The sequence below is a fragment of the Delphinapterus leucas genome, chromosome 20, assembly GCF_059928025.1.
Source record: "Delphinapterus leucas isolate spDelLeu-1000000601 "Yukka" chromosome 20, BTC_Dleu_Yukka2, whole genome shotgun sequence".
Classification (NCBI taxonomy): domain Eukaryota; kingdom Metazoa; phylum Chordata; class Mammalia; order Artiodactyla; family Monodontidae; genus Delphinapterus; species Delphinapterus leucas.
Genome location: NC_143148.1, coordinates 4,528,963 through 4,549,110, shown reverse-complemented (window position 1 = coordinate 4,549,110; position 20,148 = coordinate 4,528,963). Strand labels below are relative to the sequence as shown.

Genomic DNA, 20,148 nt, shown 5'->3' with positions numbered 1-20,148 from the left:
TCGCTGAAGCGCTGGAACGAAGAGAGGGGCCTCTGGTGCGAGAAGGGGGTGCAGGTGTTGCTCACCACGGTGGGCGCCTTCGCAGCCTTCGGCCTCATGACCATTGCCATCAGCACGGACTACTGGCTCTACACACGCGCCTTCATCTGCAACACCACCAACCTCACGGCTGGCGACGACGGGCCCCACCACCGCGGGGGCAGTGGCTCCTCGGAGAAGAAGGACCCCGGCGGACTCACCCACTCGGGCCTCTGGAGGATCTGCTGCCTGGAAGGTAGGGTGGAGGGGGCCCCGGCCTTGCGCCCCTCCATTTGCGGCCCGGCCCCTCGTCCCGTCCGCGGCCGGCTGGGCTTCCTCCCCGGGAAACCTCCCAGTTTCCTGTGGTCCCCACTGCGGCCTCCCGTCTCCTCCTGGGGCTCCTTGCCACGCCTGCCCACACACCTTCCCCAGTCCTTCTCACTCTTCTCTGCGTCCTGACCCTCTTCTGAATCCCGCCCCCCTCACCTCGACCCTCCCCACTCACGCCTCTCCGTCACTCGGCACGTCCTGCGCCCCCTCCGCTCGGGACCCCCCTAATCTTATCTTTCCTTCATTCGTGGGGAAAGCCCCCTCTCCTCCCTCCCTCTCACCCCTGTAGGTGCCTGGCCTCCCTGCGTGAGGGGCTCCCTCTGCCTCGATTCCGGCACTGGCCCTCTCTGCTTTGCCTCCCCGCTTCCCGCTCACCCTTGAGCTGGGCCTCCCTCCTCCTTTTGCCCTTTGCATCTTCTCTCCCCCACGTCCTACCTCTGCCCTCTGAGCGCCCCTACCTCTTATGGACCCAGTCACAGTGTCTTCCCCATCTCCTCCGTCCCTTTGGCCTCACTTTGGCTGTTTCTCTCCTAAAACATCCCACCCTAACTGCCCGTGACTCACGGCCCGTAACTCACGGCCCTCTCCTCTTTCCTCTCTGTGGCTTGTCCTCCGGCGGATCTTGTCTGCCCGCCTCTCCCCATCAGGCCTCCCAGCCTCCCCTGCGGGTCCTTGTCCTCCTTGGTCTTTAGAAGCTTCTTCCTCATCTTCCCTCCATTCATCCTCCCTTTGACGTCCTCCTTCCAGACCCTGTTTCTTGACGCTGAGGCCACCGCCTCTTCTAATCTCCATCTTTGCTCTTTGCTTGGTCCTACTCTCCTTGCAGGCTCCCTCCCAGCTGGCTCCCTCGGCCTCCCATCTCCCCACACCAGGCCTCTTCCTCTTAGCAGCTCCTCTGTTTGTTTTGCTCTCAGCTTTGCCATTTCTTTCCACATAGCGTGGAAGTGATGGGCTGGGAAGCAGGACACCTGGGTTCCAGTCCTCCTGTGCATCTGTCCCCCTGTGTGCTCACTGTCTTGTCACCTCCCCAAGCCTCAGGGCCCTGGTCTGCAACATGAAGGAGTGGGACCAGCCAATCCCCAATTTCCCCTCCAGGGCCAAAAAGATCAAAATCCCTTCACTTCTCTTTTTATCCCTCTCTTTTCCCCATCTTTTCCTCCTCCGTTTTGCTAGGCACTCTTTTTTTTTTTAATTTTTGGCTGCGTTGGGTTTTCACTGCTGCGTGCGAGCTTTCTCTAGTTGCGGCGAGCGGGGGCTACTCTTGGTTGCGGTGCGCGGGCTTCTCATTGAGGTGGCTTCTCTTGTTGCGGAGCACTGGCTCTAGGCGCGCGGGCTTCAGTAGTTGTGGCACGAGGGCTCAGTAATTGTGGCTCACGGGCTCTAGAGCGCAGGCTCAATAGTTGTGGCAAAGGGACTTAGTTGCTCAGCGGCATGTGGGAATCCTCCCGGACCAGGGCTCGAACCCGCATCCCCTGCATTGGCAGGTGGACCCTTAACCGCTGCACCACCAGGGAAGTCCCTTGCTGGGTACTCTTGATGAGCAAGGAATGTTATTATCTCATTTAATCCTATGGGGGGGTCGGCAGGGCACCACCCTCCTGTTGAGGATGAGGAAACCGAGGCTCAGAGATGTTAGGCTACTTGCCCAAGGTAACCCAGCTGTGACTGGGGAAGAGCCAAGAGAACTCAGGTCTGATGGATGGGATTTGCAGATAGGCTTTGTCTGGTGTGTGGAGTGTTTAAAACTGAAACCAAAATCTGAATCGGTTGCCAACACTTAAAAATAGGGAGATTGCACATTGAAAATCCGATTTCCAGCTTCTTTTGAACTAGTGGAAGATCTGACAACGCAGGGCCAGTAGCCTGCAGTGGCCACGGTTGGCTGGATCCGAGTAGCAGCTGCTTCCTGAGATCAGGCATGAGGGTCTCCCTTTCTCCCATCACCCCTGGTCCCTATTGCCTCACGCCCATCCAATTTTCTCATTATGTTATAATTTGACACCCAGTTTCTCATTATACACTGATGGACAGTGTACAGCAAATAGCAGTCATTCCATGTATTCATCCCCTCCCCAACAACCACTATTTATTGAGTTTATACTGTGTGCCAGACACTGTTCTTGATTCTGGAGCTATAGAAGTGGAAGGAGAAAAAAACCAACAGCAAAGAAACCTGTTTTTTTTTTTTTTAACTTTTTATTTTATATTGGAGTATAGCCAATTAACAATGTTGTGATACTTTCAGGTGCACTGCAAAGGGACTCAGCCCTACATATACATGTATCCATTCTCCCCCAGACTCCCCTCCCATCCAGGCTGCCACACAACATTGAGCAGAGTTCTCTGTGCCATACAGTAGGTTCTTGTTGGTTATCCTTTTTTTTTTTTTTTTTTTTTTTTGCGGTACGCGGGCCTCTCACTGTTGTGGCCTCTCCCGTTACGGGGCACAGGCTCCGGACGCGCAGGCTCAGCGGCCATGGCTCACGGGCCCAGCCGCTCTGCGGCATGTGGGATCTTCCTGGACTGGGGCACGAAACTGCGTCCCCTGCATCGGCAGGCGGACTCTCAACCACTGCGCCACCAGGGAAGCCCTTGGTTACCCATTTTAAATATAGCAGTGTGTACATGAAAGACTGCTGTTTTTATATGTCTTATATTCTAGAAGGAGAGACAGATAATAAGGGAGATAAGTAAATACAACACCTAGGGTGTTAGAGCTGAGTGCAAAGGAGGAAAAAGAGCAAGGGAGGGGATGGGAAGTGTTAGGGGCAAGGGTGTGACACTGCAGAAATTGGAGATAAAGGGGACTGAGCAGGTGACATCCGAGGGGTAGGCTAAATGAACCCAGAGATGGAGCCATGTGGCTTCTGGAGGGAAATGCTTCAGGCTGTAGAAACATTGCTCAGGCTCTGCAGTGGGAATGTGCCTTGTGTCTGACCATCATGGGAGGCCCGCGTGGCCCAGGCAGAGGTGGTGAGGAGGGACATGGTAGGAGGTGCAGTCAAGGCGATAACACGAACTTCCAGGTCCTGGAATGTAATTTGCTTTCCACATCGGAGGGGAGGAGTGACAGGAGCTGGCTTAAAGGTTAAGGGCATCGCTCTTGCTGCTGTGTTGATTTAGGAGGAAAGGAAAAGGGAGAATGGGAGGTGGCTTATCTGGGGTGGGAGCCATAGAGTTTGGGTTTCAACTGCGAGTATGTTCTGCCACTACAGCGGGCAGGAATTGCTGGTGGGGCAGTTGTAGGATATGAGGGAGAAGTGTCGGGGCGTCTTGAAAGCGGGTTTCCCAACCTCAGCGCTGTTGACATTTGGGGATGGATAATTCCGTGTTGCGGCTGTGGGCTGGGGTTGGGGGGTGCGTCCTGCGTGTTGTAGGATGTGTAGCAGCATCCCTGGGCTCTACCTTTTAAACACCAGCAGCATCCACCGGTGTGGACACCAAAATTGTCAACTGTCTCCAGACTAGGAATAAAATCGCCCCTAATTGAGAGTCACTGCTCTAAGGCTGTGGCCTGAACACCAGAGAATGTGGTGGGGTAGGGGTGGGGGAGATTCATCTGTTGGAACAGCTGGTATTTTATTGTATTTGTTTTATTTACTCTTACCCAATTTATTATAAGGAGGGCTATTATGAGCTCAGTTTTGGACATGTTAAATTGAGGTGACTTTACCCCCCAAAATTACAAAAATAAATTGAGGGTGCCTATTTGAGATACTGTGTAGGACAGGAGTCAGTATAGGAAAGGACTCACAAAGTGCCGTACAGTCAGTTTCTTAGGCTTTGTGGGGCGTGTGATCTCTGTTGCTGCTACTCCTTAAAATAGCCAGAGATGATGCGTGAGTGGATGAGTGTGGCTGGGTTCCAATTAAACTTCCTTTACAGGCACTGACATTTGAATTTTATATCATTTTCACATACCACGAGATAGTCTTCTCTGACAGCTTTTCAATCATTAAAAAAAAAAAAAAAAGTAAAACCCATTCTTCGCTGGATTTGGCAGGCTGGGTTCAGCCTGTGGGTCATAGTTTGCTGACCCCCTGATCTAGGATGTTAGCGATATGATATATGAGGTCAGAGTTCAGGGGAGAGTCTGGGCTGGTGGGCGGGTCATGGCATGTGGATGGATGAGCAGAGACAGAAACAAACCAAAAAATTAGTTGAAGGGCTGAAGCCTGAGCTAGTCCAGTATTCAAAGACAATCAGAAAGATGAGAAGAGCCAGCAAAGGGAGCTGAGAAAGGAGTGACCACAGAGGTTTGGGGAAAATGAGTAACTGGGTCCTGGGAGCCAAAGGAATTGTGTTAAGCAGGGGGTAAATGAAGGTAGACTTTATTGTTATTATAGTCATCATTCATGTGTCATTGGATGCTCACAATAATTCTGTGCGCTATGTACTACTATTACCCCCATCTCCTAGAAATGAACGCTTAAGGCTCAGAGAAGGAAAGCACCTTTCCCAAGGTCACACAGCTAATATGCAGTAGAGTCTGGATCTGAATCCAGGTCTCTTTGGTTTCCCAGGAGTCAAAGCAATATAACCACTAGCCTCCATCCTATCGGGGATCCAGGGGTGTAGAAACTGCCCCCCCCGGGCCATTGCCCCCTGAAGACACTCTGTCCCCAGGAATTCTTAGGTCCCATCCTCTTGTCCCTCCGTCTTTCTGAGAAGTGCAGTAGAAAGCTGTGATTGGGACATAGACTCGAGAACAATACTTATTGGGTTACTTCCTGTCTGCTGTGCACAGGAAGGTGACATTGAGCCATATATTCTACTTCTCTGTGCTTTATTTCCGTCATCGGTGAAATGGGGATTATAATGGCCCCTAACCCACAGGGCTGTGGAGCGAATTCAATGAGTTATTACATGTAAAGCATTCAAAAGGCCAGCAGGCACAGGGTAAAGGCTAGACTATGTCGTTTATATTCTGTTCTTCTTCTTCTTAGTATTATGAATTCAGATGACCAACCCCTGAGTTTCCCCTCCTTGATAACCCAGAAGTCCCAGCCTCCCAACCAGCACTGCCCAATAGAAACATCACACAAGCTGTCTACATAACTTAAATGTTTCTAGCAGTGGCATTAAAACAAGTACAAAGGGGAAGGTTCAATGAATCTAATTTAATACATACAACTTATACAATATAATACACTAATATAAACGTTAGTAATACATTTTATCTAACCAAGCGTAGCCAAACCGTTATTTTAACATGTTAGCAATATAACGATTATTGATGGAATAGTATGCATTTTTCTTCATACCAAATCTGAAATCTGGTGCCCACTTTACACTCACACTCCGTCTCAGTTGCCACATTTCAAGTGCCCCGGAACCATCCCCAGGGCTGGGGGATCCGTATGGGTCTAGCTCCCTTCTCAGGAATCTCAGCCTCCAGAATCTAGACCCACAGCCCAATTTATTCGAGCGGACTATATAGAGCCCCTGTCCTCAGCACTTTGCGGGCCTTATTATCTCATTGAATCCTCCCAGTTGCTCCAGGGGGAAGGTATTATTATCACCCGAGTTTGTCAGAGCAGGAAGCTGAAGGCCAGAAAGGGGAAGTGAGTCAGCCACGTGGCCACCCAGCGTACGAGGGGCAGAGCCGTGGTCCTCGCCGCAGTACACACCCCTACGCACCGCCCCCCATCCCGCTTCCCCACTCCCCCCCACCGCTGCCTGCCCGGGTCTGTGTCAGGCGGGCCCTGGGGAGACTCAGACGCATCACCACCACGCCTGCACCTAAGGAGCTCCCAGCCCAGCTGGTCGGATAACACGCAGAGGCGTGCCGCATAACCCCCGTGCGGTCCGCGCTTGACTCTGTCATTCGTGTGTCACTGAGTGCTCGCAAACCGTATGTGGTCATTATCACCATCCGCATTCTCCAAACGAGGAAGCCGAGGCTCAGGGGTGTCCAAATCCCCAAAGCCACCCAGCTGGGAAGTGGCAGCCCTGGCATGTGAGTCCAGAGAATGTGATTCCAAAGCCCGTGCTCGTGGCCAACATAACCACTACACTCTACTGCCATAAATATGCTCACCTCTGGGACTTCTCCGGCGGTCCAGTGGTTAGAACTTTGCGCTTCCACTGCACAGGGGTTGATCCCTGGTTGGGGAACTAAGACCCCCGCAAGCCGCATGGCTTGGCCAGGAAAAAAAGAAAAAGAAAAGAAAATGCTCACCTTAAAAAAAAAAAGCTCACCTTTGAGGCCCAGAGTCTCCTCCCCATGATTTACCATCTATAGAACTGAGCAATTTCTTCAACTCTATGCCTCAGTTTCCTCACCTGTAAAGCAGGGACACTATCACTGCCTGGTATTTCTAAGGGTTGGTCATGCATACTGTGTTAATACCTACCTGTCAAATGCTTGGAGCCGTGCCTAGTGTGTGGTTAGCCCTCAGTACGTACTAGTTATCATTACTGCCAGCATGACTAGTCTGTGGAGAGTCTGCATGCCGTGTACTCTCCATGCTCAATCTCATTGAATTATCATTCATGTTTTGAGAGAAGTACTATAATCCCACTCAAGAAAGGAGAGAACTTGACCCCCCCCCACCACACCATACTGGACGTGCTGATGGGTAAACGTCTGCACTCAAAAGGTGTATCTTCATTCATTCATTCAATGGCTTTTTTTTTTTTTAAGTAAAATGCACAGAATGTGAAATGTACCATATTAACCATTTTTAAAAGCACAGTTCAGTAATGTTAAGTAGATTCACATTGGGTACCCAAGCTCCAAAACTTTTCATCTTTCGAAACTGAAACTCTGTACCTATTCTTCCCTGCTCCCAGCCCCTGGCAACCATCATTCTACTTTCTGTCTCTGTGAATTTGATGACTCTAGATATCGCACATGAGTGGAATCATACAGTATTTGTATTTTTGTGACTGACTTATTTCACTTGCATAATATCTTCAAGGTCCATCCAGGTTGTAGCATGTGTCAGAATTCCCTTACTTTTAAAGGCTGAACAACATTCCCTTCTACATATATGCCACACTTTATCCGTTCATCCATTGACGGACACTTAGGTTGCTTTTGGCTGTTGTGAATAATGCTGCCACGAAAATGGATGTACAAATATTTCTTAGAGACCTTGCTTTCAGTTCTTTTGAGTATATACCCAGAAGTGGACTTGCTGGATCATATGGTAATTTTAATTTTCTGAGGAACCTCCATACTGTTCTCCAGAGCAACTGCACCATTTTACATTCCCACCAACAGTGCACATGGGTTCCAATTTCCCCACATCCTCACCAACACTTATTTTCTGTTTTATTTTGTTTGTTTGCTTGTTTATAGTAGCCATCCTAATGGGATGGTATCTCATATCTATGAGAGGGTATTTCACTGTTGTTTTGATTTGCATTTCCCTAATGATTAGTGATATGGAGGATCTTTTCATGTGCTTGTTGCCCATTCAATCATTCATACATAAAAATATTTATTAAGCACTTACTATGTGTTAGGCATTGCTCTAGATGTTGAAGAGTGGTGAACAGCCTATAAGCTTACATTCCAGTGGGGGCAAACTGCTGTGTGTTTGGATTCTGCTTCCACCACCCATCAGCTGTGAATTGATGAACCCTTGTTATGCCTCTGCTTCCTCATCTGGACAATGGGTATACGGCGTGGTATCAGCTGAACACTTAATTGTGTTCCAGGCAAAGTGCTAAATCTCTATACCTGGATTCAACCCTCACAACAACCCAGTGAGGTAGGTCCTAGTAGCCCCTTGTTATAGGAAAAGGGATCGAAGCAAATTGGCCCAAGTAAGGCCAACAAGGTCACAGAATAAGGACATGATGGATTCAGGCTTCATTATCAAGCAGTGCGACTCCAATTCTCAATGTTTGGTCACTGCACGACACCAATAACATTATCTATTTCGTGGATCTCCTGTGAGCTGTGGATGAGTTAATCCACCTAGGAAGCACTTAACAAATGGTAGCTCTTAGTGGAATTATTCACTGCCTTATAGTCCTTCTTTCCAATCTTTTCCTTTACCCCCTTTTCTTTCCGTGTCATCTTTTGCCTCGAATCTCCCCTTCTGTCATCCTTATATTCATTCATAATTTAATTCTTTCAACACTCATTTCTTGAGGCCTCCTTTGTGCCAGGCAATGCTAGGGACACACGGAGGAATCAGACCCCATGCCCTCCCCCTGCAGGAACTCCTAGCTTGCTGAAGAAGATCATAAATCAAACCAATGCATGCTAAAAAGGTGGTAGTACAGGGAGCTGCTACACCCCAGAATGGGTGGGAGGTGTGTGTGTGTGTGTGTGTGTGTGTGAGCGAAAGCTTCCTCAAGACGGTGTCCCGTGCACTGCTCGCTTGCAAGGGTAAGTTTTTCGCCAATGAAGAATGTAAGCAGGATGTTCTGCAGCATTGGGCAGTGGCCGGGAGGTTGGAAGGAGCCTGGAGAATTGAGGAAACAAAATGTATTTAAATTTATACTTATTTATACATCGGTCTGCAGCTGTGTAAGGAAGTGGGTTCTTGGGGGGAGGAAGGGGCTGAGACTGCAGGACCACTGGAGGCATACTGCACCCCTAGCGTGCCTCTGCTAGCTCCGACCTCTGCATCTCTTCCCAGAGGACCCCAGGTGCAGTGCGTAGAGAGCCGGGGAATCCCTCTCCCGTATGGAGGATTGAAGAGACTACCATCCCGGTGATCCACTGGGGCTTCTCTCTCCTCACAATTGGACTCGAAGACTTCATAGGGCCTCATGGGAAGTGTAGTCCTCCTGGCCCTCTGCCGCCTCTTCGTTTTCCCACGCATTTTCAACCGATTTTGAGTTGAAGAGTGACGACATGGCTGAAAGCAACGCCTTCTTTCTTACAGAGGTGGAAACAGAGGCCAGAGAGACTGTCCCCGTACAGGTTACAGGGCAGAAGTTCTTGTGGCCTTTTAGTGAGTGTTGGATGATTTCCTCCCTCCCTTCCTTCCTTTCTTTACCTTTTTTCTTTTTTTTAACTGGTAGGGAAACCGGGGCCGGGAGGTTGAAAGTTTGTCCCAGGTGCACAGACAGGCTCAGGAGCCATTACTTCCTGTCTCCCAATCAGAAGGGGTTTCAGGAGGGTCTTTTCTTACCCGGGGTTTCCGCACTCTTAAGGTTGCCCACGACTATCACTTCCATTCCCCTCCAGGGTTGAAAAGAGGCGTCTGCGTGAAGATCAACCATTTCCCGGAGGACACGGACTACGACCATGACAGCGCGGAGTATCTGCTCCGTACGTGGGGGTCGGGGACAGAGTGGGGGGACTGCCGGGCTTGGGCAAGTGCGAGGGGAGAGGGGGCTGTGCTTCGGCACTTAGAACCACACGCAGAGATGAACTTATCAGCCAATCCAAGCCCAGATACTGAGATCCTCTGGTCACCGATTGGCTCAGTGGTCTCTCCCGCCCCCTCCTCTCACCTTGGGGCGGGCTGAGAAGGGATCCCGGGAGCTGATTGGCCGTCGTGATGGCCTGGGTACTCGAGGCAACTCAGTGCAGTGACTCTCTGGGTTGGGATTGGCCGCTGCGCCCTGGGGCCGTGAGGCAACCTGAGGCGCGGACGGCGCGGACGGGCCGTTCTAGGGAGCTGGCTGGGGAAGCCTGTGGTGAGATTGGTTAGCTACCCCAAGAACGCGGCAAATCCAGAGTTATGATTGGCTGCGGCCTCAACCGGGCTCAGAAATCGCAGAATCTGGTTGCCTAGGGTTTGGGAGACGGTGGAAAGGACTGCAGAGAGGGGGAGAGAGAGAGAAGGGAGAAAGTAAGAGAAGAGAAACCCAGAGCTACAGATGGAGCCAGGCAGGAAGGGGTGCGGGGAGGGACAGAGAGGAGGAAGGGAAGTAGAGAGCGGGAGAGGGAGAGAAGGAGGGGGCAGGGGAAGAGAGAAGAGAAACCCAGAGAGATAGGTGAAGCCTGGCAGAAGGGGGGATGGGGTGGGAGGGAGAGAGGTATTTAGAGATTTGATTCAGAAAGATCTGGAGGAAGGAAAAAATGCGCAGGAGAGGAAGGGAAAGAGCGTGCGAGAAGGAAAAAGAGAGGCAGAGGGTCCACAGAGAAATAGAGAAGTTCCGAGGGGAAAAAAAAGAGAGAGGGAGAGTGATTAGAGAAATAAAAGGGAAGAAAAATATGCCAGGAGAGAGAAAAATAGAGGAAGAAAGAAAAAGACACAGAAAAAGAGAGAGGCATCAGATCGAGAAAGAGAGAAATTTTAAAGAGGAGAGAAAGTGAGACAATAACAGAAAATAACCAGGTAGAGAAGGAGAATTGGAGAACCAGCGAACCAGCGAGAGAGAAGCGGAGACGGAGGCAGCAGGAGGCGCGGGGCGCCAGGGGGCCAGGCGGCCGTGTCTGACGCCCTGGTTCCCCCCCCCCAATCTCTCCCCATACTCTCCTTTCTCCAGGAGTCGTCCGGGCCTCCAGCATTTTCCCCATCCTCAGCGCCATCCTGCTGCTGCTCGGGGGCGTGTGCGTGGCGGCCTCCCGGGTCTACAAGTCCAAGAGGAACATCATTCTGGGAGCAGGGATCCTGTTCGTGGCAGCAGGTGAGAGGCAGAGGGAGGGGGCGGCCCACCTGCGAGCGCGCACGTGTGTGTGTGCGCGCGCGCGCGCCTGCAAAGCTACCCTGCCCGGGCGCTCCCTGGGGCCCGGAGCCTTCCTAGGCTCTTCCCAAGCTCCATCGCCACCCGCTGGGCGAGGTAGGTGTCGCCTTCCGGTAGTCTTCTGGGCGAGTGAACCCAGCACAGACAGGTGTCTGTCTACCGCGTAATCCGGGATGCCAGGAGTTTAGATTCCAAAGCTTGCGGTCCAGGAGACGGAAGGGGAGGAGCTTGGGAGAGGGGGTGGGCCCTTGAGGCTGAATTGCGGTCTTGAAGACAGAGAAGACAGACCTGAGAGGGAGAAAGTGATTTGGATTCAGATGGGGAGGAGCCTGCTCTAGGGGGCGGGGCCTCGTGGGCTCCGGTGTACCCAAAAAAGGTCTGGTCCTGCGAAAGCATCCAGACCAACTCGGTAGTGAGGGAGGGCATTAAGGGGCAAGACCCCCTTTCTACTCGAAGTGAGTAGTATTGGGAAATTCGAGGAGTCAGCCTTTCTGAAGGGATGGAATCCAGAGGAGAAGGGGGAAGATTTAGCATAAACAGCAGGGGATGCTTTGGAGTTGGATCAAGATCTGCAGGGGGTGGGGCTTGGAGGATTTGAAAGACCGGGCTAACTACACCTGGGACGGGGGAGGAGCCTGGCCGCGATCCTCAGGGGGCAGGGTTTAGCAAGCTGGAAGCGGGGCTTAGAGTAGACGGGAGACCTGCTTTAGTAATAGTATGGGGGAGACCTAGAATAGAGGATAATCATGAAAGAGTTCAGATCAGCCAGAGTCAGGGCCTAGAGAGTCAGAGCGGGATTACCTCATTAACTAGACGAGCGGAGGGTGAGGCCTAGGGAACACCAAGATTTATAAAGTTAAGAGTGGAGTTAGACCAATCAGGGTAGGGCCAGGAAACCCCAGCCAGGGTCATCTTATCAAGGGCAGAGTTTAGGCCAGCGAGGAAAGGGCCTGGGCCATCTGGGGAGGAGTTTAGACCATCTGGGGCAGGGCTTGGGCCATCCCGGAGGGATCTGGACCATTAAGGGTGATCCTGAACCTTCTGGGGTGGGCTCCGGACCAACTGGGGCGGAGTTTAGACCGACCAGGGTGGGCTTTCGACCAACAGAGTAGGACCTGAATTAGCTGGGGATGGTGGACCATCCGAAGCAGGATTTGGGGCCCTTCGGGGCGGGGCCTGGGCCACCTGGGAAGAAATTTAGACCATCTGGGAAGGGGCTTGGACCATCTGACGGTGGAGCTTAGGCCAACATGGGGCGGGGCCTGGGCTGGCCAGTGGGCGGGGCGGTGTGGACCATCTGGGGCGGGGCCTAGACCATCAGGGGTGGGGCTCAGAGCGGGGCTGGGCCTGGGCCGGCGGGGCCAGGCCGGGGCGGGGGCGGGGCCAGGGGTGGCCTCGAGGCTCCCGTCTGACCGTCCCCGCCCAGGCCTGAGCAACATCATCGGCGTGATCGTGTACATCTCGGCCAACGCGGGCGAGCCGGGCCCGAAGCGGGACGAGGAGAAGAAGAACCATTACTCGTACGGCTGGTCCTTCTACTTCGGCGGGCTGTCGTTCATCCTGGCCGAGGTGATCGGCGTGCTGGCCGTCAACATCTACATCGAACGCAGCCGCGAGGCGCACTGCCAGTCTCGCTCGGACCTGCTCAAGGCCGGCGGGGGCGCGGGCGGCAGTGGCGGGAGCGGCCCCTCGGCCATCCTCCGTCTGCCCAGTTACCGCTTCCGCTACCGCCGCCGCTCCCGCTCTAGCTCCCGCTCCAGCGAGCCGTCGCCGTCGCGGGACGCGTCTCCCGGCGGCGCCGGGGGCCCGGGCTTCGCCTCCACGGACATCTCCATGTACACGCTCAGCCGCGACCCGTCCAAGGGCAGCGTGGCCGCGGGGCTGGCTAGCGCCGGTGCCGGCGGCGGGGCGTACGGCGGCGCGGCGGGGGGCGCGGGGGGCGGGGGCGGCGGCGGGGCGGGCTCAGAGCGGGACCGCGGGGGGGCGTCCGGCTTCCTCACGCTGCACAACGCCTTCCCCAAGGAGGCGGGCGGCGGCGTCACGGTCACGGTCACCGGGCCGCCCGCCGCGCCTGCGCCCGCCGCGCCCGCGCCCGCCGCGCCAGCCCCCGGGACCCTGGCCAAGGAGGCCGCCGCCTCCAACGGCAACACGCTCAACAGGAAAACCACGCCCGTGTAGGGGCGCGACGGGGGGCGCCGAGGGGGGCGTGTCCGGGGCGCGTGCGCGGGCGCGCGTGCAACGAGGCTGCCGGGGGTCGGGGGTGCCCCCCTCCTTCCCCGTGAGCGCGCTGGAGACTGCTTGGTGCTCCCCCGCGCCCCTCCCCACCTCTCGGGCGTGGGGGAGCGCCCGCCACCCCCTCCGAATCAGGGACCCTGAGGGAGGGGGAAGGGAAGGGAGGGGGCCGTTGGGAGGGAGCGTCGTGTTTTATTTATTTATTTTTTGTGGGGGGGAGGGGGAGGGCTGTGGTGTTTTCTGCAGTTTTGAGATGTTTTCTTTTTAATGTTTTGCTGTGTGCATGTGGGGGCGGGGCACGGACAGCCCAGCCCAACTCCTGGAGAGGGACCCATAACACACGACTATATAGTTATACCTGCAGACTATATATATGCTCTATGTAAAGAGACAGAAAGATAAAAGAGGGATGCAGAAAGGCAAAGTGACAAGGGACAGACGTGGGCATTCGTTCACTTCTTCACTCATCCTTCCACAAGGGCTTTAAAAGCACCTGCTATGTACCAGCATGGCGCTGGGGAGGGAACGTAAACAGTCCCAGAGACAGACCTGATCATTCATTACCAGCAATTTATTTGTGTACTTAAGTGCCAGGCATTGTGTCAAATGCTGAGCCTACAGAAGGAGGGAAGTCAGATAGGGTTCCCAACATCCTCATAGAGTTTACATCTTGTGCATGAGACAGACATTAATCCAAGAAATGTATACACCACAGTAAGTTACAGTTAGGGCAAAGGAGAAATCCAAAATGCTCCTTCAGGGAGGCTTAGCCCAGTTTAAAAGGAAGGGATACTTTAGCTAACACAAAAGGATGACAAGAAGCCAGCCAGGTGAAGCTGGAGGGAAGTGTCTTAGCCAGAGAACAGCATATGCAAAGGCCCTGGGGCAGGAAGAGCTTCCAGAGAAGGCTAACATGTACTAGTGAGCCACATGCAGACGGAACAAGATGAGGCTGGAGATGAAGGCAGGGCCAGACCGCCCAGGGACTTGTAGGTCAGGTCAAGAGTTTAGATTTAATTTGAGGGCAGTGGGGAGACATGGAATGGCTTTAAACAGGATCATAACATGAATGGTACAGAAAGGGAGGAAGGAACTCAGAGATGAGAGTGAGAGGCAGAGACATGCTGAAATACAGCATCAGACACAGGCACTGGCCCTTCAAACTCTCACTCGTGGGAGGGAGCAGATAATCACACAAATACTGAAGCACAGGCATGGTGTCTGGTGTGCAGGAGAAACACTAGGACTTAGAGATTCATGTTTCACTCATCCATTAATTCAGCCATTCACTCCTTAACGTTTTTGAGCATCTGCTAATGTACCAGGCAGTGTATTAGTATCAGGATCCCCACTGGTGCTCTCAAGGAGGAGTCAAAAACCGAACTCCAGGCAGGGCGATCGGTGCTGTAACAGGGGCCAGGCTGGGCAGCTTGACCAGAGAAGAAGAGACAGAGTGACCAACTGACAAGAGTGGGTAGTACTTGGGGAAACTTCCTGGAGAACATTAGACCCAAGCTGGGTTTCAAAAGGATGAGTGATGAAGGGGGTGAGGAAAGCTTTCATGGGAAAAAAACAACTCGAGTCAGCTTGTGGGGGGGATATAAGAGCATGATGTATTGGGGACAGGGCTCATCCTTTGGGGATGCAGAAGGTCAGGGTAGGGGTGGGAGATAAGACCAGAGAAGCAGCTAGAAGCCAGAGTCTAAGGATGCTAGGGTTCCTGGCTGAGGAGTTTGGACTTTATTCTAAGGGTAGCAGGAGACACGGGAGAGCTTGGAGCAGGTGAAGGGCAGGATTAGACGTGGGTGTCAGAAGGAGGCACCTGGGACGTGGGAAAGGGCTAGACAGGAGGCCAGTGCTGTGGGATAGATGAGAGAGGGTGGCAGCTGAGCTGGGAAAGGGCTCTGGGGGTAGAGGGATGGGGGAATGGATTTGAAGGTCACTGAGGACACAGAAGGGACAGTGCTCAGTGGGTTTCCCTTCATTTGCTCAGCAAAGATTTCCCAAGGTCCCCCATCTGCCAGGTCTTGTGATGGACTAGAAGACTGGAGGGCAGGGGACCAGGGAGGGATTCCATGGGGGCAATGTTGGAAAGAGATGCTGGGAAACAGAGGGAAAGGAATACAACTAGCGGGACAGAGGGGAACTTAGTGTAGGGATGACAAATGGAGGGAAGGACAGGGAGAGACAAATTTGGTGGAAGACGGGGGCAGAGCTGGCTAGGGGGTAGTGGATTCTAGAGTCCAAAGGCCAAACATAAAGCAAGAAAGGTGGAGGATGGGCAGAAGGGAGAGCGGTGGGAAGGAGGGAAGGTGGGGGAGGAAGGATGAGGGCAACAGAGACCAAAACTAGGTGAGTCACAGGGACAAAGGAAAAGATCAAAGATACAGAAAGGTGATCCAGAAAGGAAAGGAAAACGGACAGGAGAGAGATTGCCACCAAGATACACAAGTCAAAACAGAGAAGTCGGGCTTCCCTGGTGGCGCAGTGGTTGAGAGTCCGCCTGCCGATGCAGGGGACACGGGTTCGTGCCCCGGTCCGGGAAGATCCCACATGCCGCAGAGCGGCTGGGCCCGTGAGCCATGGCCACTGAGCCTGCGCGTCCGGAGCCAACGGGAGAGGCCCCAACAGTGAGAGGCCCGCGTACTGCAAAAAAAAAAAAAAACAGAGGAGTCTCAGAGATGCAAATATATATATATACACAGCAATGGAGGGGTAAAGCTGCAGAGAAAAATGCAGAGATGTGCCCAGAAAGCCATGTGGAGACTCAGAAGCACGCACAGGGTATAGGATCCATCTATTTCTTTTGTTTGTTTGTTTTCAGTATTCAAGAAAGTCATTGAGTCCCAACCTGTTCTAGACCAGTCTAGGTGCAAGGAATGTGGTATGGAACGGATAGCCAAGGTTTTGCTCTCCTGGAACTCACAGGAGAGACACAATAAACAATATATATAAGAATTTCAGTTGCAGAGAAGTGTTTTTCAAATGAAGCAGGAAAGAGAGTTCCCTGGTAGCCTGGTGGTTAGGATTCCGGGCTTTCCCTGCCATGGCCAGGTTCAATCCCTGGTGGGGGGAACTGAGATCCCACAAGCCACACAGCACAGGTGGGGATGGGGTGGGGGGAAAGCAAAGCAGGATGTGGCGACTTTAGGGGAGGAGCCTGAGGAAGAACCCACTGCAGCAGTAACAGCAGTGGGTTGTGAGAAGTAAAGGAACGCGACAAGCATTCTGGCCAAGCAGAGACCCCACAAAAGCCCTGAGGAGTCGCCGATTTTTGAGGAGACCCCATGGCGAGCAGATGAACAAGGATGAGAAAATTGGGGTGAGGTCGGAAGCGTGCGCCGGGGGCCTGTCATGTGGGGGCTTGTAGCCCTGGGAAGAAATTGGAATTTTATTCTAGACCCCATGGGATGGGCATAGGAATGACATGCTCCTGTTTTCATTTATAAAAACAAAACAAAATAACAGAACCGCGTCGCTGAGAATAGATTTAGGAGTGAAGCTGGAAATAAGGAATTAAGAGGCTGTCGTCCTTGGCTAGTTGAGGCTGATGGTGGCCTGGACCAATGTGGAACTGGTGAGGGTGGAGAAAAATGGAAGAACAGGAAATGGGATTTTGGAGGCAAAGCCCATGGTGGTGGCGAACTGCATGTAACAGAGGAGGGAAAGAAAAACCAAAGAGAGAGAAGAGAAAAACTCAGCTGTGTGAAGTTGGGTGGTGCTGCTATGTGTTGCCTGGAAAGGGGTCACTGGGGGAAGGGATCAGGTGGGAGGGGTCAAGCATCCTCCTCGTGCCATGACAAGTTAAGAGAGGCCTGTGAGAAATCCAAGCTGGGGTATCAGGTAGCCAGTTGGATATGTGAGACTGGAGCTTGGGGGAGAGGTCATGCTTGGAAATATAAGTTTTGGAAATGTCAGCATATAGGAGACAGCGTATTTAAAGCCTCAGGACTGGATGAGGTGACCTAGGAGATGAGTGTGGATGACAGAGAAAGAACCCGGCCAGAGACTCGGGGCCATCTGCATGGTGGGGGGCAGGGAGGAAGATGTAGTTAAGGGGGCAAGGAGTGACCATGAAGTAGGCAGACGCCAGTGCTGAGAACCAGAAAAGGATCTGCGGAGCAAAGATAACATGACCCTGACTCGAGGTCATCGCCGTGCAGCGGTAGGAACTGGAGTTTTGCCTGAGTGAGTGGAAGGAAGAGATTGTGGGAGGGGAGGTGGAGGGAAAGGGAGGCCAAGCCATCCTTTTGGTATGAAAGTGACAAGAACTTTCCCACCAAAGAAAGTTCATACCCTTTCTGTGAAAGGAGAGAAAGGAAGGCTGGCAGACAGGGAGATGGAAGAAAGAAAAATAACTCCCGAAAGGAGTAGAGCCATTAAAGCAGGCAAGATTGAGAAGGATGGGAAGGCCCAGGGCCGGGAGGGGAAGATGGATTCAGGAGGCAGGGCAGAGGCACTGCAGGAAGGTGTCTGATTTCTCAGAATGGAGACGCTGGTGGATGTCACCCAGCCCGACTCCCATTTCACGTTGCTGCCAGCACCAGGCACTTTCTCCGATTCCCCTCTGAGTCCTGCCAAGGCCTGGGAATACCCGGTGAGGTGAAGGAAAGAACAGGTTTCACTCATTCATTTAAGAAATAGTCCCTGAGGCCTTCCAGGCACCAGGCCTTGCAATCTCAGAGCTGGGAACTCAGATCTGAAGACAGGCAGCGCGGCCAATCGGAATGCAGAGGGAGGTGTGCTTTGAAGGGGGGCCCTTCCCTAGCTTGGGAGGGGATGTCTGTGTGTCACCATCTCCCTTCATCCGTCCATCCATTTGCTCATTCATTCATTCATGCAGATCACCTATGCACACTTCCTAAGGCCTCCTGTGTAGCATTTTGGGCTGGGTGGTGCTGAGGCCAATGAGATGGGGTTCTCTTGCACCCGAGCCCTGCCAGAGGCTTATGGGAGAGCCAGACACAGATGTACACAATCGCAATCACATCCCAGGGCCATGCATGCTCCAACGGAAGCAGCACAGGGCGCCCGGCGGACAGAGAAGGTTAGGATGCACCGGGCCGGCTGGAGCCGTCAACCATGGGCAAAGGAGTTGGTGAAAGGTGGGTCCCCCCTGGGCCATCGTAGAGGGGCTGCGGGAGGGAGTGAAGGGGTAAAGATCAGGTCCTGCTGCCATTCCACACGGCTGTCCCCGTCCCTGTCCCTGGGGGAGCTGAAACTGCATGGAAGGTCCCCCGGGGGTGCCCCGTCTAATAAACTCGATGAAGAGGACTGTGGCTCTGGTTCCCACGCCCCTGACACCAGCTTCTCCCTGAGGCCTGCCCTTTCCACCTCCTGGGGAGCTGAGGACCCCGGCCCGGGACTCTCTCTTACCATCCTTCAAGATGCAAGGGATTTGGGCCCCAGTCTTCTCCTCCTCAGACTAGGGGTCCAGGCCCCCAGCCCCTCCTCCCTCAGACCCAGGGGTCCAGGCCCCCAGCCCCTCCCCCCTCAGACCCAGGGGTCCAGGCCTCCAGCCCCCTCCCTCCCGTCTCACGAGTTAAAGTCCCCAGTTTCTTCTCTTTCAGGGACCCAAGACACCGGCCCCAGCTTTCTCCTCCCTCATACCCAGGAGTCCTGCCTCCCCGCCCCTCTTCCCCTGGACCGAGCAGTTCGGGTTCCCAGCCAGGCCTGCTCCGGACCAAAACTCCTGGTTCCCCGCCCTGCCCCCTCTCCCGCCAGCTGGGAGATGGGACCCTCAGCTCCCGCCCTTGCCCCTTAAGGAAGTAAAAGTCCTTTCGGTCTCCAGCGGGTCAGGACCTGACCCCCAGCCCCTCCTCCCAGGGCAGACGTCCTTCTCCCTGCCCCTCGTTCCCTTAAAATACCCGGGATCCCTATGGCAACAGGCGGCGGCAACAGGTGCGGGTGTTATTTACGGGTCGAGCCCGAAATAGCCGGCGATGGTGAAGGGGGTGGGCGGATGGGGGCGAGGCTGGGAGTGAGCGGAGCTGCCGGGCCGGCGGGCGGAGGCAGTGGCGTGCAGAACCGACGGCTCGGAGGCATCGCGGAGCTGGGGTCGGCGCCGCGCAGAGGCAGGAGAGCGAGAGGGGTCCCTACCCAGGAGACGGGGGTGGGAGGCCTGAGGGAGGCGCCTGGCCTGGAGCTGAGCCTGGAGCCGTCCCGACCCGGCCGGCCCTGGGAGCCCGGGGGAGGGGAGCCGAGTGATCCCAAAGGGACACCGAGTCCCTTCCGGGTACCAGTTGTCCTTTGAGCCGCGTGAGGGGACTTGGTCCCTATTTCCTGAGCCGCATTGCGGACCACAGCACCTTCATCTGAGCCCCAGCAGGGACCCCAGGTCCCCCTCCTGAGCCTTGGGGGTGTCCCTCAGCCCCTTTCTCTCAGCCCCTAGGGCAGACCTTCTCTGGTCTTTTCTCTGAATGGCCAGGGAGACCCCCCTCCCCTCTTCCTGAATTCCAGCAGGTCCCCAGCCTCCTGTCTCTGAACCCCAGCCAGGACTCTGCTGGTCCCCCCTGTGAAAGTTGGGGGAATCCTACTGCCTCTCTGAGACTCCGAAGTAATTCTGACCTCCCCTTCTGAACTCCCCGCACCCCAATTTTTCCTCTTCTGAACCCCAGGGCGGACCCAACTTCTCCTTCACCAGACTCTGAGCCCCAAAGCAGCCAGGAAGCATCTCCTCTCAAACACAGAGAGGACCTCAGCTCCCCTTCCTGTGTATCTCAAACTTTGAGCCCTAGTGGGAAGCTCGGATTCCCTTCCCCCAAGGAAACACAGCTTCCCTTTGGTGATTCCCTCCAGTGGGGACCCCAGAGCAGCCCCTCAGAGCTTCAGCTGACACTCAGTTCTCCTGCTTCTGGAGCTCTCAGGCCCCCCTCCTGGGTACCCAGGTTCTAGCCGTGAGGCTGGGGGAACCTAGCTTTATCTCTAGTCTCATCTTCTTTGCTGAGCTTCTGTGGGTACCCCAGG

General features: G+C 54.0%; 1 protein-coding gene across 1 annotated transcript; it reads left to right on the top strand.

Annotated features, from left to right (window-relative positions):
- CACNG8 (calcium voltage-gated channel auxiliary subunit gamma 8) lies at window positions 1-13,128 on the top strand. Its single transcript, XM_030761318.2, has 4 exons — window positions 1-274; window positions 9,503-9,586; window positions 10,753-10,893; window positions 12,377-13,128. Exons 1-4 carry the CDS (start codon window positions 97-99, stop codon window positions 13,126-13,128), a joined length of 1,155 nt encoding a protein of 384 aa, XP_030617178.2. The 5' UTR covers window positions 1-96.
- Window positions 13,129-20,148: the final 7,020 nt, after the last annotated feature.

Excerpts from the sequence above, each read along its gene's own strand:
- CACNG8 (XM_030761318.2), top strand. The coding sequence starts at position 97 with ATGACCATTGCCATCAGCACGGACTACTGGCTCTACACACGCGCCTTC. Across the intron at positions 275-9,502 it reads GAGGATCTGCTGCCTGGAAG|GGTTGAAAAGAGGCGTCTGC; the intron begins GTAGGGTGGAGG and ends ATTCCCCTCCAG. Across the intron at positions 9,587-10,752 it reads CAGCGCGGAGTATCTGCTCC|GAGTCGTCCGGGCCTCCAGC; the intron begins GTACGTGGGGGT and ends TCCTTTCTCCAG.